Raw genomic sequence first — 24,933 nt, forward strand, 5'->3', positions numbered from 1 at the left:
AGCTCTGGAGGGCTGGGGGAGGGGCGGGGCGGCGCCGAGAAGAATGAATAATTGAAGTAGAAAGGAGGAGGAGGAAGAGGAAGAGGAGGAGGCGGGAGCCGCCCGCGCAGGGTCCTCCCCGCTCGGTACCCCACCCCCTCCGCCGCCCGGAAGTCGCTCCCCGCCTCCTGCTCCTCCAACATGGCCGCGAAGTCGGATGGAGCGGCGGCCGCGGCCGGCCCGGGGCCGGAGGGGGCGGCCGGAGGGGCCCGGGGCAGTGCGGGCGGGCGCGGGGAGGCGGCGGCGGCGGCGGCCGGGAGCCCGGGCACGGTGGGGGCGGCAGGCCCGGGGCCGCGCTATGAGCTGCGGGACTGCTGCTGGGTGCTGTGCGCGCTGCTGGTGTTCTTCTCCGACGGCGCCACGGACCTGTGGCTGGCGGCCTCCTACTACCTGCAGGGTCAGCGCACCTACTTCGGCCTCACGTTGCTGTTCGTGCTTCTGCCCTCGCTTGTCGTGCAGCTGCTCAGCTTCCGCTGGTTCGTCTACGACTACACCGAGCCCGCGGGGGCCCCGGGACCCGCCGTCAGCACCAAGGACAGCGGCTCCGGCGAAGCAGCCATCAGCACCAAGGACAGCGCCGTCGCCTTCCGGACCAAAGAAGGCAGCCCGGAGCTGGGTCCCCCGCCCGCGCCCTCCTCCGCCAGCGCCTACCGCCGCCGCTGCTGCCGCCTCTGCATCTGGCTGCTGCAGACCCTCGTCCACCTCCTGCAGCTCGGCCAGGTCTGGAGGTAGGAAAAGCTCAGGTGAAGGGAGCTGAGTCCGAGGAGCGGGGGTGGTGAGGGGCTGCCTGCGGCCCCAGCCCTGCTCTGTCCTTTCCAGGCCCCCTCCTATTCTGACCTCCGCCCCGCCCCACCCCACTGCAGCTCTGATTTCTTCTCCGTCAACTCCTCCCTGACCTCTGCCCCCAAATCCTGACCAACCCCAGTGCCATCCGCTCTGATCTGGCCATTGAGAGGGCAGAGAATGAGGCTAGAAGGAAGAGAAAATGATCCTCAGCGGTGTGTGAGGAGGGCTCAGGGCTTATAGGGGATAATGGTGAGGCTTGGAACAGGGCCATAGGGCTCCCTCCAGTCCTCACCCACCGCTGTCTGCCTGGGTGCCAAGCTAGGACTTAGGGAGCCGATCTCAGAAGTCCTTTCCTGCTCTCCAAGATTCTTACTTTGGCATTGTAGCCCTTTTCCAACCTTCTAGGAGACACACAGAATTAGAGGCAGCTAAATGAAAATCCCGCCTAAACTTCTTGGACTATTTGGGAAAATGGTATGCTGGACCCCGCTGGGACACATTCTCAAGCTTCTTCTACTTCCTAATGACTCCCCCAGTGGCCTCCCCTCTGAACAGGGTCAAGAGGATCTGGAATCTTGAATCTGTGATTAGATGGCCTCTAGCTGCCCTTTAATCTCAGAACAGTAAGGCAAAACTAAGGCTTCATTCAAGCTGCCCACTTCTGGGCATCTTCCTCTGACAGCATTGAAGATGCCTGCTGTGCTGAGTTAATTGGAGAGAGGGGGAATTCTAAGCCTGGGGGCTGCTCTTGAATCTGAATTGCTCTGATAGTTTAGGTCCTACTGTGCACTGCTAGAGTGAACTTGCTTACTATGTGATCTTGGGCAAACCCCCTCCTCTCTGCAAGCCTCAGTTTGTTCACCCGTAAAATGAGGGAGAATCCCTATTCTTCTCATCTCACTGACTTACCATTACGCTATAGCATCTTACCTGTTGGGATGGTCAGGTGAGAGGTCTGTGTGAGTGCTCTGCAACTGTAACATTTTAGGAATATAATGGATTATCATGATTATAACAGATGTGGGGAAAGCCTGGAAAAAGTCACTCTAGAGATGTCATGGGTGTTTATTGCTGCTGTTATATTTATTCTGCTACTTGTTAACATATTCTGCCTAACTCAGAAAATTCAGTTCTGGGCTGAGGGTTGGAAATAGGACTCCCAGGGTTTGTCCCAGCTGCTCACTTGCTGTGTCACCCTTGTTGTGTTGTGGAATCTCTTTCTGCCTTGGTTTCCCCATCTATGCCTGCCAAAATAATGTGTATATTCCACTTAGCTTGCCCTGGGGGAAAGGGGGAGTGGATCTCTGGCCACACAAGGTGGTGTTATTATTATTAGCTTGACACACAAAAATATTCATGTCTACATCCAGGAACTAATCTGCATTTATCATTCTGTGCCCAAGTGGACAGATGGTGAAGGATATTTTTAGATTCTGAAATGGTAACTTCCTATTCTTGGTAGCCAAGCTTCATCCCCCTTTTTCTTTAGCCTAAAGTGGGCCAGCTGCCCCTCAACTCACTGACTATCCCCTCATTCAGAATCCACATACAAGAAAATAATACTTCTCTTCTTTCTTGAACATAAACTGAGTTTTCCTCAAACAAGGCAGAAAAAAGCCACAGGTAGGGGGGTCTCAGGTGAGTAACTGTAATGGCCAAGGATCCACTCAGTTCCATGGCTTCTTGGATAAGAGGGTGAGCTATTTCTACTAACCCCCACTTAAAGTGAGGGCAGTGGAATGAGATGATTTTTCAGGGATAGGAATCTAATAGCTCTTTGGTTGAATGTGGCCTATTGAAGTGTTTTGTGTGGCTTTTATAAGTGTTTTTAAAACACAGAGTCATAGCTTCTCTTTAAAAACAATTGGATCTAGCAGTAACAAGCCTGTAATAATTTAGATAGGGCATATGTACTCCAATTTGTCCACCCTTCCCTTTGATCACATCTGTATCATTTTGCTTACACATTCACTTAAGCAGGACTGCCCTAATTTACAGTTCTGTAACAATTATTTTATTAACCACTCACTTTGTGCCAAGCCTACTCATTGCCTTTTTTCTGCTTTATCTCCTGGATCTGTTCTAATAATCCTGTCATGTGGTTAGCATTATAATTCCTACTTGACAGGTGAGGGAATGGAAACTCAGAGAGGGGGCATCCTTGCCCAAGGTCACACAGCTAGGGACTGGAAGAGCTGGAGCTAAAGACTGTCTGCTTCTAAAACCTGAGTTCAATTTATCCACCTTGCAATTTTGCCACTAAAATATACACCAAGCTTGAAGAATTATGAGTCTTAGGTTCCAAGATTCCAGGATGATAGAAAGTCAGGGCTTCTGTTGCACTGAGATAAGAATGTGAAAGGGGGGGAGGGAGCTGAACTGTGTGGATAAGGATGGGGAAATGGTGTGTATTTTGAGAAAAGTGCTGGAATTTGGGGGAGGGTGGAATCTAGTCAGAGACTTGCATCTTCATCCTGATTTGTCACTAGATTGCTAGGTGACCTTGAGCAAGGCTTTTCCCAGCTCTGGGCCTCAGTTTCCCTGTGTGTGAAATGAGATTAAATTAAGAGCCTTCCCTGTTCTAAAATTCTGACTCTGGGTCTGTGATCAGAGCTAAAGTCTCCATACCCTTGCTCCAAAGCTTTGAGTTCTAATATGGCTAAGGGTCTAGATAAATAGGGGGAAATTTAGAGAAGGTATAGAGAAGTTGCCAGGACTGGCATTCCTGGAAGTTAAGCAATGTTGGCAGAAAATGTTTTTTTAACCATGTGAGATGTTCCCATAGATGTTCCGAGTGGCAGAGCCTGGGATAATTAATGAGAAAGGAAATGTGTGTCTGAGTCCAACAGGGTCACACCTGGGAGGCTGGCCACTCACTCACCTCCTAATCCCGTGTCCTCAGTTTTGAATAAAATAATTTTCATCATATATTTTTCAACTTCTTAGGCTTCTTTAATGCTGAATCAAAAGTTCACGTGCTTCAAGGAGCCAGGCAGATAACAGACCATAAGATACATGGGTGTCAGACAAGAGAGTATTCACGGAGCAAGTGGGATCCCAGGTAAAGAGAAACTAATACCCAGCTCCAACTGATGGTGCCGTGAGAAATCACGGACCCTACATCTTCAAGTCTTGATTTCTCAAGAGAAATGGGAAATTGGGATTTTTGTGTGAACTCTCTCAATTTTCAACTTATTAAGATTTTTAAAAATAGTGTCAGCCAAAAGAAACACATCCATGAGCCTGCCTTCTTTGTAACCTCTACTCCAGTTAGTCACAATTGATAAGGTCCTTTTGCACGGAAGATTTTATTTTTAATATTTTAAACATCAAATGAGGCTCTGAGAAGAGTAAGGAGGAGAAGGAATTCACAGACAGACATTGCACACCTACCATGTCTCAGCCGGCTGCACATGAAGTGTTCCAGCACGTGATCTTGACTTACCCTGAAACCTTCCCTCTGGTGACTATTGATTATACCCATTTATCAGATAAGGAAGTGAGGCTCAGAGAAGTCAAGTAACTTGCCCAAGGTCATCCACTGAGGAGATGGGGAGAAGTGAGGTGCCAACACAGCTTTATCCAACTCCCAAGCCCAGCTGTATCTTTGGTCCTACACACTGGCTATTTGGGGGGATCCTGGAGCAATGTCTTTGTGCACACACAGAGTGAACCACTGAGACAAGAGCAAATAGATCCTTTGGCGGGGCATGAAACTGGCTGTAGACTGGGCACCAACCTGTCTTCATCCCTCCCTTCTGCCTCAAACCCTCTGAGCTGTTAAGCCACCCAGGGCTCTTAAGCCAATTAAAGTGCTAACCCTGTCTCCTCTGACCCTGTGGGCAGCAGAGCAGTAAGCCATGCATCCTGCTTTTCCTAATCTTGAACTCACTGGGCCCCAGCTTTGCCCAGATAAGCATGGTTTGCTAAGCCAATTAGTGAGAGACGATCTGGCATGGGATTCCTCCCAGGCTGTTAGGATCTTGGGACCCCAAAACAGGGAGGGAGGGACAAAATTGAACTTTGGAGACCCTCTCTCTAGCCCCCCCATACCTAGGCCCCGGCGCTGCTTTCCCTGCTGCTAACAAACCTTGTACTACAGAGAAGTTTATTGTTTTTTATAATTATTTTTAAATTAAGTCAGAGTCTTACTTTGTTGCCCTCGGTAGAGTGTCGTGGCATCTGGCGTTGCAGCTCACAGTAACCTCAAACTCCTGGGCTCAAGTGATTCTCTTGCCTCAGCCTCCCAAGTAGCTGGGACTACAGGCACCCGCCACAATGCCTGGCCATTTTTTGTTTTAGCAGTCCCGGCCTGAGTTCTAACTCACCAGCCCTGGTGCATCTGGCTGGTGCCCTACCCACTGAGCTACGGGCATCACCCAGAGAAGTTTAGAAATGAGTTAGTGAGTCGGGCTCTGTGTTGCCCCTTTGGGAAACTATATTCTTTGTATAATGGTTATGGGGTGGCGCCTGTGGCTCAGTCGGTAAGGCGCCGGCCCCATATACCGAGGGTGGTGGGTTCAAAACCCGGCCCCGGCTGAACTGCAAACCAAAAAATAGCTGGGCGTTGTGGCGGGTGCCTGTAGTCCCAGCTACTCGGGAGGCTACGGCAAGAGAATCGCTTCAGCCCAGGAGTTGGAGGTTGCTGTGAGCTGTGTGATGCCATGGCACTCTACCGAGGGCGATAAAGTGAGACTGTCTCTACAAAAAAAAAAAAATAGATTCATCAACTTGTATAATGGTTATGAGCACGGACTCTGGATCCAAATGTCCTTAGTTCAATTCAAGACCCTATTTTTTCTTATATGTGACCTTGATAAGACAAATAATCTCTCATCCCCTGTAAACTAGACATCATAATGGTACTCACCTACCCCTTGGGTTGTTTCAAGGTTTAATGAGATAATGAGTAAGGGTTTAGCAAACGGCTTATTCCATCATCGACTGCTCAGAAACTGTTGGTAATCATTAGTTCCATCAGCCTGGGCTGTGTTCCCCAAGGAACAAATGTTTGTTCACTGAGCATGTGGCCAATAAGGGGGCGGGGGGGAAGGCGATATTAAAGTCCCCAGGACCCATAGTGACACAGCAGCCATCCATTTAATCTGCAAATATTTATGGAGCACCTGCTGTATACTAGGCATTGTTCTAAGTGCTGGGAATAGAGCGATGAACAAGACGAAGTCCTTGCCCTCTTGGAACTCAGTAGTCTAATGAAGAAGACCAATAAACAAATAAAATATATATTATATATGAATGATAATACAATGGGTCAGATGATGGTAAGTATTGTGGGGAAAAATCAAACAGACACACAACAGGGAACTATTGAGCACCAGGGAGGACAGTGTGGCTCTTTGAGATAAAATGGTCTGAGCAGCGCACTCTGAGGAGGTGACATGTGGGCAGAGGGTCAGGTGAGTGAGCATGACCTGTGGGGAGGTCCTGGGAAGGGTGTTGCAGGCAAAGGCAGGAGAAGAGAAGGAAGGCCCATGAGGCAGAAGCCGAGTGAGGGGCGTGTGGGAGATGCTGGTGGATATGTTGGCAGGGGCCTGGCCGGGCAGGACCTCAAATGCCATGTGAGTCTTGGGCTTTTACTCTGCATGGCTGGGGAGCCCAGGAGAATTTGACCAGGGGAGGAAGATCTTGACTTAGGTTTTATAATGTCCACTCTGACTGCTGGATGGAAAATAGACTAGAGTGAAGTCAAGGAAAAGCCTGCTGACCCATGAGGAGGTTGCTACAAAGACCCAGGCTTGAGATGAGGGAAGGTGGAGCAGTGTAGCAGAAGTGGGGGCTGTGGGGGGCTCAGCTTCAGGCTGAGCTGACAGGATCTCTTTCCTTCCTTGGCCCTCTCTTTCACCATTGGGGTAGTAATGGTTCAGAACTAATTCACTGGAACCAGCCATAACCTGTGTCTGCCACTTTCTGTGATTTTTGGCACATGCCATCACTTGCCTGTGCCTTGATTTTCTTATCTGCAAAATGGACATTCTAACATTATCTATCTCGTGTGATTTGGAGGAGTAGCAAATTAAATAGTATATGCATAGCATTTAGCACAATGCCTTGAACACAAAATGTACTCAACAATTATCATTAGCCATTATTATTTGTATTATTATTTATAAAACATATCAGGGGTTGGATTTCATAGTGGTTTTCAAACTGTGTGTCACGGCTCACTCACCATCATTTCAACACGAATATCTCTCAGTTTCTCTGTCTTGATATGTCTGAAATTTTGTTTTGAAGAGTCAGTCCCATAGCTGAAACATGTTTACAACTCCCTGAACTTGGTGACTGTCCATGAGGTTCTCTCAGCAATTACTCTGCAGGGTTTCCTAGTCTCGATATCCACCTCCTGGGAGAATCTTCTGCAGAACCCTCTCCTGCCCCACCTGCCTTCTTTTCCCTATCCATCCACCTGCCAGGGGCCATTGGACCTGCTCCTAACAGACACAATAGCAGCAGAGGCAGCGGTGGTTGAGCCCAGTGTCCCCTGTTTGATCTATGAAGACCACACAGGAGAACCCTTGGGGAGTAGGAGGAACAGCTGCCAGGAAACGGCTTTGAACCTCAGCAGCTGGGGTGAAGGACCCCAGGGAGAGGAGGGAGGTTGGTTGGGGTCTATCCTGGCCTCTCCATTCACCACTCTGCCTTTGTTTGGGTGTCCACATTCCTCCCCTGGGAAATCCTATCAGCCTCCAGTAGCCATGCCCATCCTCCAACCCCACCTCCACCTGCGAAAGTTCTAAAGCACAGATGCGACCCTGCCATGGCCCCCTGAGCCTCTAGAGCAGGGGTCCTCAAACTGTGGCCCACGGGCCACATGAGGCGGTGTGATTGTCTTTGTTCCCGTTTTGTTTTTTTTACTTCAAAATAAGATATGTGCAGTGTGCATAGGAATTTGTTCATAGTTGTGTTTTTTTTTAACTATAGTCCGGCCCTCCAACGGTCTGAGGGACAGTGAATTGGCCCCCTGTTTAAAAAGTTTGAGGACCCCTGCTCTAGAGCGTTTTTAAGCACGTTAGCCTGGCTTCAAGGCCCTTTTTTCTCTCTCTGCCGCTCTACCCTCAGTGATGACCTGCTGCTCCATCCCACCCTCTACATTCTCCTCCCAGTGAAACTCTGCACATCCTTCAAGGTCCAGCACAAAGGCTACCTCCTCTGAGAAGCTTGCCCTGAATAAACCCAACACACACCACCCTCTACCCCTCACACCCCACCTCCTACTTTCAACCAGGCAAAAATCATTGTTTTTAATCTAAAATGGAAACTCCTGGGCTGTTTCATCTGTTCATCAGAGCAACATATACACTCTTGCTGAAACTTCAGGCAGTAAAGAAAAGGCATAAAGAAAGACTCCCCCTACCCTTAGGGCAGAAGGTTTGTGTTGGGGAAGATTTCCACTCACTAATTAGATATTTCTTGTACTACTTGAAGATTTTACGTCTTGTTTTTAATTAATCCAGAAATACATGTATACATTCACCTGTGTTTAAAAAGGCAGCTATTACTGAAAATGATAGTTATTATTTATTAAGACTTAGATGAGATCATCTGTCTTATGACAATCCTGTCAGGTAGGGAGTGTGATAATGAAGAATAAGGACTGTAGAGTCAAAACAGTGGCTCCACCACTTAACTAGCTGTGTGGCCTTGGGCAAGTCACCTAACCTCTCTGGGCGTCAACTTCCTCATCTGTGAACGGGGGATAATAACGGTTCCTACTCTAATGAATTAATACCTAGTATATATGTACTTTGTACGGTACTCAGCATATAGTAGTGCCTAATTAGTGCTAGCTAGCATTATTGGCCTTGTTTTACAGATATGGAAATTGAAGCCCAGAGAGGAATAGCCTTGAAGTTAGTAAGTAGCCAAGCCAGGGTTTGAAGCCATGCAATTAGGCTTCCAACCACCAAGCTGTGTTACCTGCTGGTGGTAACAACCGTGTGCATTGTTTTGAGAAGCAGAAAAAAAAATCAGAAAAGTACATATTTTAAAAGCATTATTTTAATACAAAGTACACACCGTTAACATTCTGGGTTCTTCCTCTCAGGCTTTTCCCCCCAGGCATGATTACTCATTCCCCTTTGCCCCACAGCCCTGATCACATTCTGTTGTGATCATCTGCCTACTTGCCTGGTTTTCCCACCAGATCACCAGCCTCTGGGGAGTGAAGGCCTTGCCCTTTCTTTTCTCTGTAACCCACGGTGACTGGCTTAAAGCAGACCCTCTGTTACAGTTGGTCACCCTACCCCCAGCCAGTTCTGGCAAGATCCCTGGCAGCCTTAGCCACATGAAGTCTATTGCAGCAGGATTTATGTCTGTAGCTGCTGGGGGGTGTTGAGGCAAGGTAGAAGCCTTCTGCAGTGTGGACATGGCACTAAGTCTGCTGGGCCTACATCCTCAGCCTTCCAAACTGTCAACAGGCTAAGAATAAGGACAAGGCAGAAGATATGATAGAAACAACCTGGTTGAGTTCCCAGGAGGATACAGGTGTGACTGACTTAAGAGACGGAGGAAAGTGCTCAGTGGATGTTGATGTGAACTGGATGTTGATGCTGATAGAACCTTCGAGGTCAGAATTTTGGGCAAGTCACTTCATTGCTTGGGATTTAGGTACTCTACCTGTAAAGTCCAGTCGAGGGCTTGACAATACAAGAAAGCAGGATAGCTGAGAGCCAGGGCACTGGTGCAGATCAAGGCATCATGACTTGGCATCTGTATAACCGTGGGAGAGGTAGCTTCCCCAGCCAGAGCTCCTATCTCATCTGTGAATGGGGGTAGTGACAGTTATCCACCTTTTAAGTTTCTTCTGAAAATATCTTGAGATAATGTATAAATGTACAGGGCTTGCCATACAACATATGCTCAGAAACATTTACCATTATTATCATGATAATTGGCCCAAGTAGCAGCCCACTCTTGTTGCTTAGTAACAAGATGGGGGAGGAGAGGAACCTTAGGGGTCCTAACTCTCTAACCTTCACCCACTGACCTCCTATCAAGGAAGGAGACTTGCTATGTGGCTCCAGAGATAAAGTGAGGACAGATGATCACCCAAAGTAAAGGGAGGCAGAGTCATTTGAATAGAAGCAAAAATGCAGTCAATCAGACTGCCCAGAAACAGAGCTGTTCCAAGGATGTGAGCTCCACAGGCCCAGAGGCATGCAGACGGAAGCGGCTACCTCTGGCAGGAATCCTGCTTCAGTTTGGAGGATAAACTAGATGATTCCTAAAGCCCCTTACAGCTTTGAGTGCCTGTGACTCTAACTTTGGGGCTTTATGAGGCTAGGTTCCATGATGCTTAACTGCCAGACCACAGGTCGCAAATAAGTAGTGGCCCAAGGGCAAATTCAGCCCAAAGATGTGTTGGTTTGGCTCACACGGTACTTTTTAATCCTACTTTTTAATGAAACTTTTAATTATAGGAAATGTTAAACATATACAGTAGTAGAGAGAGTAGGGTAATGATCCCCCATGAACCATCACCTTGCTTCACAATTATTGACTCTTGGCAGCACCATCCAATAGACTCTCTGCAGTCGTGGAAATGCTCTCTATCTGCAGAATTCAATTTAGTAGCCACTGGCCACACATGGCTAGTGTGACCTGTCGGTAGTGTAACCAAGGAACTGAATTCTAAACTTTATTTACTTTTAATTAATTTACATTTAAATAACTATATGTGGTGTTGGACACGTAAGTGTTGGGGAGCAGAGCAGTAGACCCCACCCCACTTCCTTTCCTAACATGTTATTTTTGAAGCAAATCTATGACATCATATCATCACATCCCTAAATATTTTAGGACATCTCTAAAAAGATAGGCTTTTTGAAAAACATATCTAAAATATGTAATACTGCTATCACACCTACAAAAAGGAATAATAATTTCTTAAAAATTCATGTGGTATTTCTTTAATTTATTGCCAACGTTTCCACATTGAGATTTTTCTCCTTCCTCTCTCCCTCCCCCCTCCTTCCTTTCTTTCATAATGTCTTAATTTCCATTTATTGAGAAATTGAAACTTCAGCCATGTTGGGCTCACATTCTCCCAGGGCTGGAGCTGACAGGCTGCCTCTTTAGACAGGGCACCCCTCTATACTTCCCAAGAGTCCCTCAGAATGATATCAGCCCGACCTCTCTGAGCATTGGCATTGGAGACCCTAACTACCATCTAGTATCACACACCCAGGCCAAGGACAGATAGAAATGATGCTTTCTCCCTTCCTGGATCTCCTGGTACTTCCTCCCCTCCCCCACTGGCTCATGACATCCCAACTCCACACAGGGATATTAGGAAAAGAGAGAAAGATGGAACAAAGGGCCATCTCCACTCAGTACCCATTTCATCAACCCATTTCACAGATGGTGGAAACTAAGGTCAAGAGAGGCAAGGCAAGCTGGCTGTACCCACACAGTGAGGGATGAATTTGGTCCTAAGTGCTTCTCTGGAGAAGGGCTGCCTGCTTCTCTGCTGGGCAAAAAAGGACACTGGCTGGGAGCTGATGGGGCTGAGTGGGATGGGAGAGGGTCTCAGTTTCTCAGTCAGAGCCTAAAATTAGTGGCTTGAAAATGCTTGGCCTGAGCCCAGCAAAAAAAAAAAAAAAAAGAGGTGCTTTGACTCTGTGGGGGGCTGCTGAGGAGGAGGGAGAGAGCCCAGCTCCCAGAACCACATGAAATGGGAGCCAAATGTGTAAAATCACATTCTTTACTGACATTTATGACTCATTTGGGTCCCATTTTGCATCCTTGCAGGAGCACTCAGCACTAGGGGTAGGCAGATGGAGAGACGGCCCGGGGCCATCACCCGTCAATAGTTTCTCAGGCCCTGTATGCAGGTATATGAGTATATCTGGGGGCCCAGTGTTTCCTGGAAAACTGCAGGCTAGATCTGGGTTCCTGGGGCCTAGCTCAAGTTGATCTGTGCCCCAGGGTGGAATGGGAAGAGCTGGCCAGTGCAGGTTTGGGGTGCAACTCTGACTTTTTGTCCTCAGGCAAGTCAAGTCTCTAAGCTCTCTGGAATCCATCCTTTTCTTTCACCTGGCAACTGGTCTCTGGTTTTCCACCCTTGTCCCTCTGCAATCTGTTCCCTACAACCAGGAGGCTTCTTCTAAAATGCTAAAATGGTATCTAATCCTGTCACTCCCTGTTAAAAACCTTCCTGGCTCCCCATCGCTCTCAAGATAAAGACCAAATCCTTCACCACCCCAGCCCACATCATTTCCTGCTTTCTCTCCTCCTTCTCTGAGCTCAGCCATCTGCCCACTTGCTGCTCCCTTCCCCCCAGGACCTTTGCCCATGTTGTTTTCTTGGTCAAAAACTTCTTTCCTTCCCTCCTTTCCCTAGTTAACTCCTATGCCTGCTTCAGACTGTGGCTCAGTAGTCACCTCTTCCAGAAAGCCTTCCCTGACTGCCATGCCCTTCCCAAGCTGGGCCAGGTCCTTTCCCAATAGCACTGCTGTCCTCAGTGCTGGAGCATGAGCCCCTGTTGGAGGCATGTCTGGTGCCCACGGAGCATGTTTGTTGTGACTTGCTTGCATGATGCTTTAGTTAATCTTCAGGTCCCCATTAGACTGAGTTCTTAGCAGGTGGGATAGGTCTGTCTTGCTCACCATTGGGTTAGTGTTAGTGTTTTCACCCAGTTCTGGATGCATAGTAGGTGTTCAAAAATGATTGGTGAGGGCGGCACCTGTGGCTCAGTCGGTAAGGTGCCGGCCCCATATACCGAGGGTGGCGTGTTCAAACCCAGCCCCGGCTGAACTGCAACAAAAAAATAGCCGGGTGTTGTGGTGGGCACCTGTAGTCCCAGCTACTTGGGAGGCTGAGGCAAGAGAATCACTTAAGCCTAAGAGTTGGAGGTTGCTGTGAGCTATGTGATGCCATGGCACTCTAGCTAGGGCCATAAAGTCAAACTCTGTCTCTACAAAAAAAAAAAAAAAAAAAAATGATTGGTGAATGAATGTAAAATGAACTTTGCCTTTTCTGAACCTCACTTTCTTCATCTGGGAAATGAGGATCATATCCACGAACCTCACAGGATTATAGAGGGAATTGTAGAAAAGTACATATAGAAGGTGTTTGATGAGTTATTTTCAGGGGGCAGGCAGAGACCCCAAAGAAGACCTGGCTGGTGAACTTCTCTGACCCTCTGTCCTCTGGGGACAGCTTCAATGAGCACTAGGGAAATCTAGCCTAGGAGTGGGTCCCAGCTGTGTTTGAAACAGAAACCAGAAAGTACAAGCCTTCCTCCTTCCTCCTGGAGCTATGATTCAAACAACTTCATAAAACCTTCTGCTGATCAAGTACCCAGCACTGGATTAGGTATTTTATACATATTACCACTTTCTAATTTCACAGTTAATGTTGAACAGTTAAGTTGAATGTTGAGTAGATGGGTTCAGAGAGGGGAAGCAATTTGCCCAAGACCACACAGCCAGTACATGATAGAGCCAGGATTTGAGCTCAGGTCTCCCTGCCTCCCTAGCCTGGGTTCTTTCCCTCTACATTTGGCCACTTCTACTTAGGGAGCTTATAAAGCAGACTTTATAAAGTATATTCACTTTCTTCATTCACTCACTCAAAAAATAAACATGCATTGAGCATTAATGATGTGTCAGGCACTGGGGACGTGTCAGGGAACAAACAAGGTAGATGTGGTCCCCACTCTCATGGCACTTATGGTCCAATGGGTGGAGACAGACAATAAATATGTAAGTGAGTAAATCAGATGGTTTCAGGTTGTGATATGTGTTGCTAAGAAAACAAAACAGGGTAACATGGCAGAAAGCTACCAGAGGGGTGGGGTAGACAGAAGTGATTTGGCAGTGTCTAGGTCTGGCAAGGCCCCTGAGGGGGTGACATGGAGCTGAGATGGGAAGAGTGAGCATTTGGCTGGCATTAGTCACGACCTTCCTAGACAGAGGCCTTCTAAAGTGCAGCTGGGAATGTTGGGGGACTGTGGAGGGAGAGGGACAAAGGCTGGGTCTTACTGGATCTCAGAGGTCATGGTAAAGATTTTATTCTTAAGAGTACTTGGGAAGGCCCTGAGCTGACCTGTGAGTTTATAAGCTCCCTGTCTGCTTGTGGAGAACGAGCTTTAAGAGGAAAAAGATGGGAGCCAGGGGCCTGGAGGAGGCTGCCAGGGTGTGGAACTTGGCTCAGGGTGGTGACACAGTGGAAAGAAGCCCTTGGGTTCAGGACACAGCTGTAGGGCCTGAATATTATCAGCTTCTGGTGGGGGGCACTGAGGGAAATTCCATGGTGTACAAGAATCGGTTATTGAGGCCCATTTTGTAGAGAAGACTGAGGCCTACAGAGGAGCTGGACTTTCCAGGAATCGCCTGGGTCTTTTGACTCTCCAATTACTATCATCACCCATCCTCTACTTTTCTCTAAAGCCACATAATCCCAAGTGAAGCTTTTAGGTCCATCCAGGATCCTAGCAAAGTCCTCCTGGGCAGCTGTCGGGCACACTAGGAAGGTAGGCAGCTTACCACCAGGGAGACAGAGCTCTCCACCCCTGCTCTGGTTCAGGAGGCTATGGAGTGCTAGGACCGAGTCCTAGTTCTGGTGCTAACTTGCTGTGTGACTTTGGACCAGTCCCAGTCTCTTTCTAGGTCTCAATTTCCTCATCCATAAAATGGTGGTAAGAGTAGTACCCACCTCAAAGATTTGTTATGAGGTCATGGACACACTCATCTGCACATGTATAAAAAGGCTCAGCCCAGCCTGTCTTGTGGTTGACATTCAGTAAATGTGAGCTGTTGTCATTATTATTAACCCTCCACACCATCCCTGCAGACCTACAGATGCAATGTGCTCAGCTGGCACGGGTGTCTTATTCCTTCCCATCAGCCTACCTCTCCTGCCTCTCCCATCTGTCTCCCTGCCCTGCCCTGATCACTCTGTAGGGGTCTGCAGGGCCAGGCCCACCTTGGAGATCAGACAACCAACAGCTAGCCAACCATGGAGGGCGGTTCTGGATGGGGAGGGAGGAGGGAGCCGCTGGAAGCTGCTGTGTTTTTGGCCCAGCGCTGTGAGGGGGCGTGGGGAGGGGCGAGAACACACACTCGGAAATGCTGAGACCGACAGATGGAGGAGCTGAGGATGTGAGAGACGCAGACAGACAGAGAGAGACCCAGAGTCAGGGAGAGGGGGAGCAGGCAGGGGAGGACAGCCGAGAAACTGGCAGTCACCCCAAACCACGAGCTGAGCAGCAGGCCAGATGAACCAAGCGGCCAAGGGACAGATAAAAGATATGGACAGACAGATCACCAAGCACACCTATTATCTAAGACACAGACAGAAAGATGGGCAGAAAAGCAGACCCAATATCCATGGGGACAGACACACTGAAGTTTCTGGCCTTTCAGGGCAGACAGGCAGGCTGACCTAGGATTGTAGGGTCAGATTAACAGAAGGACACAGCATCTGAGAGACAATATGACATATAGTCCAAGGGACAGACAGGTGGACCTCAGGTCCAAGGGTAAGACTGACTGACAGTAAAGGAGGAGCAGATAAATATATGCCTGACCATGTATTCAAGGGACAGACATGACAGGCTGATCTGAGCCACAGACAGACAGACAGTGACCCAGGATCTGAGGTCAAAGTAATGGGTTCAGGCTCCGGCCAAAGTTTGACTGCATAGAATGAGGCCCAGGCCAGAAATCCTGACTTAGAACCAGAGACTTGGGGTGACTTAGGAACAAAGAACAGGAGAGAGACAGGGTGACCCAGATGCTTGGCCCAGAAGCTTCCTGGCTTTTCAGGAACTTAGGATCCTCTCAGCCTCCTCTCCTTCTCCTTAGAGAGGAGCCTCAAGGATGCTGGGGGTTCCCAGGTCACAAGAGGAAACCAGGCCTGGGGAGAAGGGAATGAATTCTCATTCATTTCTTCACCCTGTTACCTGCTTGTGGAGCAGGCATTGGGTCCAGAAAAGAGAGCTCTTTGGATCCTTGAGCAGAAGGATTTCACACCCTGCTGGCTTCTCTCCTCCTCTGTAGACTTGGCTCTTTTGCTCCCAACCCCACCCCAACAATGCACTTATCTGCTCTTCCAGTTTCTTCCTGGACAAGCTTCTTCTCGAAGCACGAGACTGGGAATCAGTAAGTTGGATTCAAAATAGACTTAGTGCCTGTTTCCTCCTCTATAAAATGGATTTAGCAGAAGTTGCCTGTGAGGTTAATAACTCACTCCAGGCCTCAGGCAGTTTAAGTCTCAGAGTTGCTAGAAAGGGGGAGGCCTGGCTACACTAGAGGGGTATCAGGGAAGGCTTTCTGGAGGAGGAAGGACAGAAGTGAGTTGGCACAGGCAGGAGGAGCCTGTAAGGTGTCCTGGCTCTTCGTAAAATGAGGCACAGAAACCCCAGGGCCCTCCAAGTTCAGGAAGGAGACACACGCATAGACTCACATTTCTTTGTTCAACAAATATTTAGTGAGTGCCTACTACATGCAGTGATGCTGGGGCCACAGTGGTGACCAACACAGACAAGGTATCTGCCTTCATGGATCCATAGTGGTAGAACAGAAAATAAATATATATAAATAAATCACCTGGGAGAGGTGGCTCACACCTGTAATCTCAGCACTCTGCAAAGACAAGGTGAGAAGATCACTTGAGCTCAGGAGTTTGAGACCAGCCTGAGCAAGAGAGAGATCCCATCTCTAAAAATAGCCATTGTGGCAGGCGCCTATAGTCCAACTACTCAAGAAGCTGAAGCAGGAGGAACCCTGAAACTCAGGAGTTTGAGGTTCCTGTGAGCTAGGCTGATGCCACAGCACTCAGGCCTAGAGGAAAAGAGTAAGAATGGCTCAAAAAGAAAAAGAAAAAAGAAGAAGAAAAAGCAGAAATAAAGGAAAGAAATTATAAATCAAGAAATAAGGCTATATTATCATGCACGTTAAGAAGATAAGGCAGGATGGTACGGTAGACTAGAGTGATTTGGCAAGGGCAACGCTGCCAACACAGCCTGGGTGGCGTGGGAGGCCTTTCTAAGAAGGTGACATGTGAGCAGATGAGGCGCCAACTGCAGGGGGATCTGGCAAAGGGATGTTCCAGGCAGAGTAAGTAGCAAGTGCAAAGGTCCTGAGTCAGTGCATCTGAAGCGTTGGGGACAAAAGGAACAGTGGTTTGAGATGAGGTGAGAGAAACAGACAGGGCCAGATGGTTTCGGGCCTGTGAGCCAAGGGAAGAAGCTTGGGTTTTATTCCAAGAGTGATGGGAGGCCCCAGGAAGGTTTTGCGAAGAAAAGTGACATGATCTGACAGGTTTTAGAAACATCCCGCTGGTTGCCATGTGGAGAGTGGACTGTAGGGAAGTGACCGTGGGTGCAGGCAGGCCACAAAGAAGGCTGACATGGCCACTAGGCAGGAGAAGACTGTGGCCTAAACCAGCTAGTGATAGTGGACATGGATAGTCTGGGGGTGCATTTTGGAGGAAGAGGAGATACACAACTACCCCCAAGTCAGATTCCCAAGAGGCAGTGTTCTCTTAAGTGAAGACCAGCTTCTCTCAACTTCCTTTCAAATAAGTGTGGGATGTGGGACAGGATGGGCTTCCTAGAGGATGTTTCAAGAGAGGTTGCTCAGTGGTCAGGAGGAACCAGAGGCCTCTGCCCAGTATATGTGCCCCCTTCCATGAGCACATCCCCCTGCAGTTTATAGAGCATTTTAAGATCCATTGCTTCATTTAATACTAACAATAAGGAGAAAAATCAGGCTCAGAGAAACTACCCAAGACCACACAGCAAGTCCAGGTCAGGGCTAACTAAGAAGCAAACCCCAAACTCAGCCATCTCACCTTTCTGATCTTTACCCCAGTGGCTATGATGTAGGCAGATGGCAAATGCCAGCCCTACTTTAGAGAAGGGGAAACTGAGGGCCAGGAAAATTAGGTTGCGTGTCCTCGGAAGGACTGGTTTAAGACTTGTGGGCCCCATATCTATCAAACATATTAAATGCAGCCACATCAAACATCAAATGTAAATTATATATAACCAGATAAAAGCCAAATTGCAGTTGACTGGCTGACATCATGTTCTGTTTTGCAGACATTTAATTAAACATTTATTAATTTTGATTCTGTAGTTTTTCCCTGTGTTTTTGGAGCCAATTTTTTTTTTTTTCAGGCTTCAAACATTTTCCTAGGCCCATGAAAATCTCACAGGCCTTTGGCAGCGAGCATTCATGCCGGCTGGAAAGAACAGCCACAGTTTTGGTCTGGTTGCCAAAAGGGACAGAGTGAGGCAAAACCCAAGCCTTTCATCCCCAGATTGCAGTGTGGTCTTTCCGCACTCCCCACTGACCCCACATTCCTAGGACTCAAAGGCCTCCCCCTTCCCTTCTCCATTGCTGCTCCTGCTCACAGGGCCCTGGGCTGTGTGAGCCCTTTGTCTAGGGTTGGCTGGGAGCTGGCAGAAGAAGGGGCAGGAGTGGGCGGGGAGGTGGGCAGGCAGCCTGTCAGGTGCTAATGGATGCTGGCCAGGGACTGGGGCCTCCCTCATGCTGACCCAGCCCGGAAACAGATGGTCTTCCAGCCTGAGAGAAACTTCCAGGGTGTCACCCTCCCCCAACTCCCCAGGCCCCTTCTCTTTGGACCAGCTGGTCTCTCCTTCCTATTCAAAGCCAGAGCTGAGGGAATGGGGAAGGACGTGGGGTGGAGGGCAGAGGAAAGCCGGGAAAGGTGGCCTGTGTTCTAGGGCCCTCAGAAGCTCTGCGGCCATCCTGATCTCTCCCCTATCCCCTTACCTCTGGCCACCTCCAGATCTGCTCTCTGCCCCTCCTCTATCCCCTGCCTTAGCTCCGCCCTGTCATGCAGGCCTGGACCAAACCCCATCCTCTCCTGGCTTTCCTCCAAACCAGCCTCCAGAGCATGCTTTCTAAGCTACTGAGCTGATCACATCACCCCTGATTCTGGGATGGAATTCAGATTTAGAACAAAATCTCAACTCTTCAGTCCAGAATTTGGTGCCCTTCACAATTCTAGTCTGCTTGTGCCCCTGCCTATTAAAATCCCCATATCCAGGCCATTCCAAACCACTGGCCATTCCCCCCAAAAAGCCATGTTCTCTTAAGCCACTGTGCCTTCGCATCAACTGGTTCTTCCACCTGGAATGCCCTCCACCTCCTGTCTGCGTCCAAGTGCCAACCCATGCTTTAAAACTGAGATCAAAGCCTTCTTCCTTCACAAAGCTCTCCCAACCCCCTCCCTCAAGCAAAATTACCCTTCTCTTCTCTGTGTTCCAAAGCATCTTACGCACCTATTTCACCTCATACCTTGTTTCTCTCCCATGGAACTGAGAAATACACAAGGGCACAAAGCCTGGCACAGAGCAGGTGGTCAAAATATACCTGCTCCATGAATGACTAATTGTGGCTTCAGAGACCCTTTGATGTCAGGTAGGCAGGGGCCAAAGGAATGGAAGATACAGGAAGACAAGTTTCTGCTCATCAGAAGAAACACAATCCAGCTGTGGAGCTGCTCAGACGCCAAGGACTCTGCCTCCAGAGGCAGGGGCTCCCTATCTCGGGAAGTCCAGGAGCCGTAGATGTAGAAGCACCAGGCTGGAAACTGCCAAAGGAATTCCAGCTGGCACGGGAGAGTTGGACTGAGGGGCCTTTGATTTCTTAACTCAGCCTCTGAGGGAACTGCCCCCCCTTCCCACCCTGGGTGCCCATCCTATAATGTATCATTTTGAGAGTGTGTCTACACCCACCATCAGTTGGTGCCAGAATGACCCAGAGATGAGGAGGAGGGCCCTAAATGGGAAATTCCTGGCCACATTTTGAGGGGTGTCTAGGTCCAAGAATATTAGCTCTGAAAGGATCTCCAGAGTCACCAAGTCCGTCCCTTTCATTGACAGATGGAGAAACTGAGGCCCAGAGAAGGCCACACAGCTGCTAAGACCAGGATGCTTATTTGGGGAAACTCTCAGTATCAGCTGGTCCCAGATTCCAGGGAGCACCAAGATTCCTCCCTTGGGCTGATGGCACACAGTGAACAGAGTTTGTCGCCCAGTTCCCAAATAATGTCCTAGAAGTGCCAGCACGCCACATCTGGAAGTAAACCCCTAAATGCCTGAGTCTCCAATTTCATTCAGGCAGTAGGGTCATTGAATCTGTGTTGGGATTGCCCCCCCCCCCAGGTTTCCTGGGGAAGCCATTTTTGGAGGAGCCCTCTATGTGGGTTCTGAGACATCTGTGTGGACAGGTCCCTTCATATCCTACATGGGCACTGCACTTCTTTTCATCCATGTAATCCTCACAGCAATTTTGGGAGGGATGAACTGGGGTCAGGGAGGGTCTTGTCAAGATCATACAGCAAATTATAAGCAAAATCAGGAACTGAACTCAGGACTTCAGAGTTCCTTCCACACCTCCTGTAGGGTTGGCTGAGTTCATTCAGGTCAGCGGATCTGCAATCATGCACACCTTCATTCATTCAGTGCACGTGGACTGAGCACTTACTTTGTGTAAGAACTGAAGATACAGCAGTTAGCCAGCCAACCCAGTCATTCTCGGGGTGCTCACAGTCGGGGGAGATGCAAGCATAATCAGGCAGTTACAATCCACTGTGACAAGTGCTAGGTCAAAGGAAAGCCTGGGAGAGGCCCTGCCCCACGTGGAGAGTGGGCAGCAGAAGCTCTCTGGAGGAAATCATGTTGAAAAGCTCAGCCTTGGCTCGGCATGGCACCAGCCACATACACCAAGGGTGGCAGGTTCGAACCCAGCCCGGGCCAGCCAAACAACAATGACAACTACAACAAAAAAATAGCTGGGTGTTGTGGCAGGCGCCTGTAGTCCCAGCCACTTGGGAGACAGAGGCAAGAGAATCACTTAAGCCCAAGAGTTTGAGGTTGCTGTGAGCTGTGATGTCATGGCACTCTACCCAGGGCAACATAGTGAGACTCTGTCTCGAAAGAAAGAGAGAGAGAAATGGAAGGAAGGAAGGAAGGAAGGGAGGGAGGGAGGGAGGAAGGAAAGAAGGAAGGAAGGAAAGGGAAAGAAAAAAGGAAAGGAAGGAAGGAAAGAAAGAAAGAAAGAAAAGCTGAGCCTTGGAAGAAAAGCAAGAGTCATCCAGATTTGGGGCTGGGGTGGGGTTAAGGGACATGGCAGGGTATTCCAGGCAGAGGGAACAGGATGTGCAAAAAAAGCTCAGGGATGAGGGAGACATTGAGAGCTCTGGAACCTATGTTCTGTTCTGAGTAGCCAGAAAGAGTCACGAAGTCTGTTTAGAGACGTGTCACGAGAAGAAGCTGCAAAGTCTCATGTGCCAAGAGAAAGTGTCTGTGAGCAACTTCCTTGCACCCTATAGTGAGAACCAGACACAGAGGTGAGGGTGGGGACCAGGCCAGGAAGCCGCTGATGACAACTGAACTCAGGCTGTCACCAGACACAAAGGACTGTCCCTTAAGGAATCTATGTGAGCAAAACTTTCCATGGCTTACAGGACACCTATGAGGCAGTGTGTGTAGTGGTTAGAGTGTGGGCCCTGAGACCGTGACTGATTGGGTTGGAATCCTGGTTCCTGGCTGTGTGACCTTGGACGAATGACATACCTCTCTGGGTCTCAGTTTGCTCATCTATAAAGTGGGGGATGATAATAGGGCTGCTGTAAGTTCAGGGCACTCTCAGGTGTCAGTAACCCTGGAAGAAAGCAGGTCCCAACCGGTTATAGGAATAATGATAGGGCTACATTAAAGGCTTACTTTGTGCCAGTACTTTAAACTAATGAGCCTATTCAGTGCCCCTGGACAACAGCTCCAGGAAGCCATCCTTCCAATATGGTCATTTGAAACAGGCACAGGGCAGAATGACTTGCCCCCTGCGCCTGCTAGGTGGCTCCGGACGGGTGGGACCGGCCAATGGCCCGAGGCGCGGGAGCTGAGCCCCGCGTCCCTCCCGCTCCCGCAGGTACCTGCGCGCCCTGTACCTGGGGCTGCAGAGCCGCTGGCGCGGGGAGCGGTTGCGGCGCCACTTCTACTGGCGGATGCTGTTCGAAAGCGCCGACGTGAGCATGCTGCGCCTCCTGGAGACCTTCCTGCGCAGCGCTCCGCAGCTCGTGCTGCAGCTCAGCCTGCTGGTGCAACGCGGCGGCGCGCCGGACCTGCTGCCCGGTGAGCCCCGCGCGGCCCCTCTTTGCCCCGCCAGCAGCCCCTGCCTTTTCTCCCCGCTCCACACGCCTTGTGCACCGCCCACCTCACGGCCTACCCAGTCAGGGTTTAGGGAGGTTCGCCCTTCTGCCCTTACCACCCTCCAGGCCTCTCGAGACCCCAGAGCCGTGTCCCCTCCCATGGTCCACTTACCCCCAGAGTGAGGACGGACTGGCTCTCCCCCCTCTCACTGCTCCTCTGTCCTCCCGGGCACTCCTCTTGTCCTCCTTCCTTCCCATTGACAGTGCCAAGCTGACCCTACTTCTGCCAAGTCTGGAGAGGCCCTTGACCTCATCAACACCACTTAGACCTCTGGGCAATCCCCTGCCCTCCCCATTCTGTCCTGAACCCAGCCTCCACCTCTTGGGACTGCCCGGTCTCCACCAATTTCCAGAGAACCTGTCCGTCATTCTACCCCTTCTCTGGGACCCCAGTGGCTTTGTCCTTCTATAACAGACAGAGGGGCCAACCTCCCACTCCTAATGTCCCGTCTTCCCACCCTATGCTCTTCCCACCCAGACCTGCCCAATCTATTCTCAGTCTCCTTGCCCCGAATACTGGGTCCCAATCACAACTCTTCTCACTTTGGATCTCCTCTCTCCACCCCACCTCATCCTGGGGGCCCACATCTTCTAATGGTCCCCTCCTGGCTCCTCCATGCCCTGTGACTCTCTCTTCACCTCCTCTTCCACACCCGGAGTCCCGGACCCTAATTTCCTACCCTCCCACCAAAAACCTCCATGCTAGGGTCCTATAGTTGACCTTTATGGAGACCAAATCACCTGTCTCCCATCTCCCTTTATGCTCCCACCCCTGCAGAAACACCCAGTCCCATGTGGCACTTCATCATTGCTTTTGAACAGTCCCCATCCAAACCTTCCCCACAGTCCTGCTGATCCATGGACTCTCCCCTCACACCTCCTCTAACCCAGCTCCTGACCCAGAACCTTCCCCCTCTCCCCAGACTCCAACCCAAACCCATCCCTAACCCAGCCCACCCTGGCCTTACCCTGTCTCCACAGCCCTGTCCACCTCTGCCTCCCTTGTGTCCCTGGCCTGGACGTTGGCCTCCTACCAGAAGGTGCTGCGGGACTCGAGGGATGACAAGCGGCCACTGTCTTACAAAGGTGCGGTGGCCCAGGTGTTGTGGCACCTGTTCACCATTGCTGCCCGCAGTCTGGCATTCGCGCTCTTCGCCAGCGTCTACAAGCTCTACTTTGGCATCTTCATTGTGGCCCATTGGTGCGTCATGACCTTCTGGGTCATCCAAGGGGAGACGGACTTCTGCATGTCCAAGTGGGAGGAGATCATCTACAACATGGTGGTGGGCATCATCTACATCTTCTGCTGGTTCAATGTCAAGGAGGGCCGCAGCCGCCGCCGCATGGCCCTCTACTACTGCATCGTCCTGCTGGAGAATGCTGCTCTGACCGGCTTCTGGTACTCCAGCCGCAACTTCTCAACCGACTTCCACTCACTCATCCTGGTCTGCGTGGTGGCCTCCAGCTTTGCACTGGGCATATTCTTCATGTGTGTCTATTACTGCCTCCTGCACCCCAATGGGCCCATGCTGGGTTCCCAAGCACCTGGCTGCATCTTCCCGGAGTCCCCAGGGTCCTGTGGCCCACCATCTGATGCTGTCACAAGTCCCCCAAGGTCTCTGCCGAGGACTACAGGCACCGAGCGGGATGGGGCCTCCATAGGGGGTGAGCGAGCGGGAACCCCCACACCACCTGTCTTCCAGGTGCGGCCTGGCTTGCCCCTCACACCAGTGGCCCGCACCTTGCGGACAGAGGGGCCTGTCATTCGGATTGACTTGCCTCGGAAGAAGTACCCAGCATGGGATGCTCATTTTATTGACCGCCGGCTCCGGAAGACCATTCTAGCTCTGGAATACTCCTCGCCTGCCACTCCCCGGTTGCAATACCGGAGTGTGGGGACCTCCCAGGAGCTGCTGGAGTATGAGACCACAGTGTAGGCTATGGTCTCCCCCCACCCAAAAAGGGACAGACTTGGCTGACGCTACATCAGCCACAGTGTTGAGCCCAGAATATCAGGGCCACCAGGCTATAGGGGAGTAGATCTATTGGTCCAAGGGTAGAATGGCCCTGCCATTGTGTTCTTGCAGGGGAGGGGCAGCCTTTTGGAGGCCCCAGCCCTAGGTCCCATTTTCAGGCCTGTGGCCCATTCCCTAGAGTCCCCTGAACCAGGGCCCAGGGAACCAACTGGTGCTACACTCCTCATGAGCTGTCCTGCTTTCATAGGGCCCCATGCCCTCTCCCCTGCCTGGTGTTGCCCAAATGTCACCTCTGCTGGACCTGCCAGAGAAAGGGCACCATCTGGGGTCTGTGACCTAGGCCTTGTGCTCCTCAGGGGGCTGTGGGCAGTGGTGGGAGGAAATCTCTGAGAAGTATGGCAGAGGCCGTGGAAGGTGTGGGGTAGGGTTGGAGCATCTGTGGACAGGGATAGCACAGTACCTGCCAGGCCTGAGGCCTGGAGTCCGGGCAAGAAGGAGTGAGTTAGGGTGGGATGGGGGCTGGAAGTCTGTGGGTTTGACAGAAGAAAGAGCCCCAGGGTCTAGCCTAGCAGAGCAAGAATGAGTGAAAGACTTGGGAGAGGAGACCCTGTTATCCAGAGCATGGAGAATATGGACATGGAGCTCCTCAAGAGTCACCCTTTGTCAAGGGCTGTGTTATGGATGAAGGTCCAGACACCTCTGGTGAAATGTTTCAAGGAGCCATTCCTTGTTCTAGATGAGCTTCTGGAACATTTCTTCTAGATAAAGGTCTTGAACACAGCAGATAAAATATCTAGGGAGATCTCTGCCTGGGCTCAAGTATACAAAAGGTCCTAGCACATTTAGCAGAGGAACTGTTCTAGAGACATGCTTAGTTCTAGATTGAGTTCTAGAACACTTAGCTGATAAAATGTCCTGGGGA

General features: G+C 50.1%; 1 protein-coding gene across 1 annotated transcript; it reads left to right on the plus strand.

Annotated features, from left to right (window-relative positions):
- XKR7 (XK related 7) lies at positions 1 to 24,933 on the plus strand. Its single transcript, XM_053574077.1, has 3 exons — positions 1 to 767; positions 21,756 to 21,958; positions 23,017 to 24,933. The coding sequence occupies exons 1-3, from the start codon at positions 181 to 183 to the stop codon at positions 23,970 to 23,972; spliced, it is 1,746 nt and encodes a 581-aa protein (XP_053430052.1). The 5' UTR covers positions 1 to 180; the 3' UTR covers positions 23,973 to 24,933.

Source organism: Nycticebus coucang, chromosome 21 (genome assembly GCF_027406575.1).
Source record: "Nycticebus coucang isolate mNycCou1 chromosome 21, mNycCou1.pri, whole genome shotgun sequence".
NCBI lineage: Eukaryota > Metazoa > Chordata > Mammalia > Primates > Lorisidae > Nycticebus > Nycticebus coucang.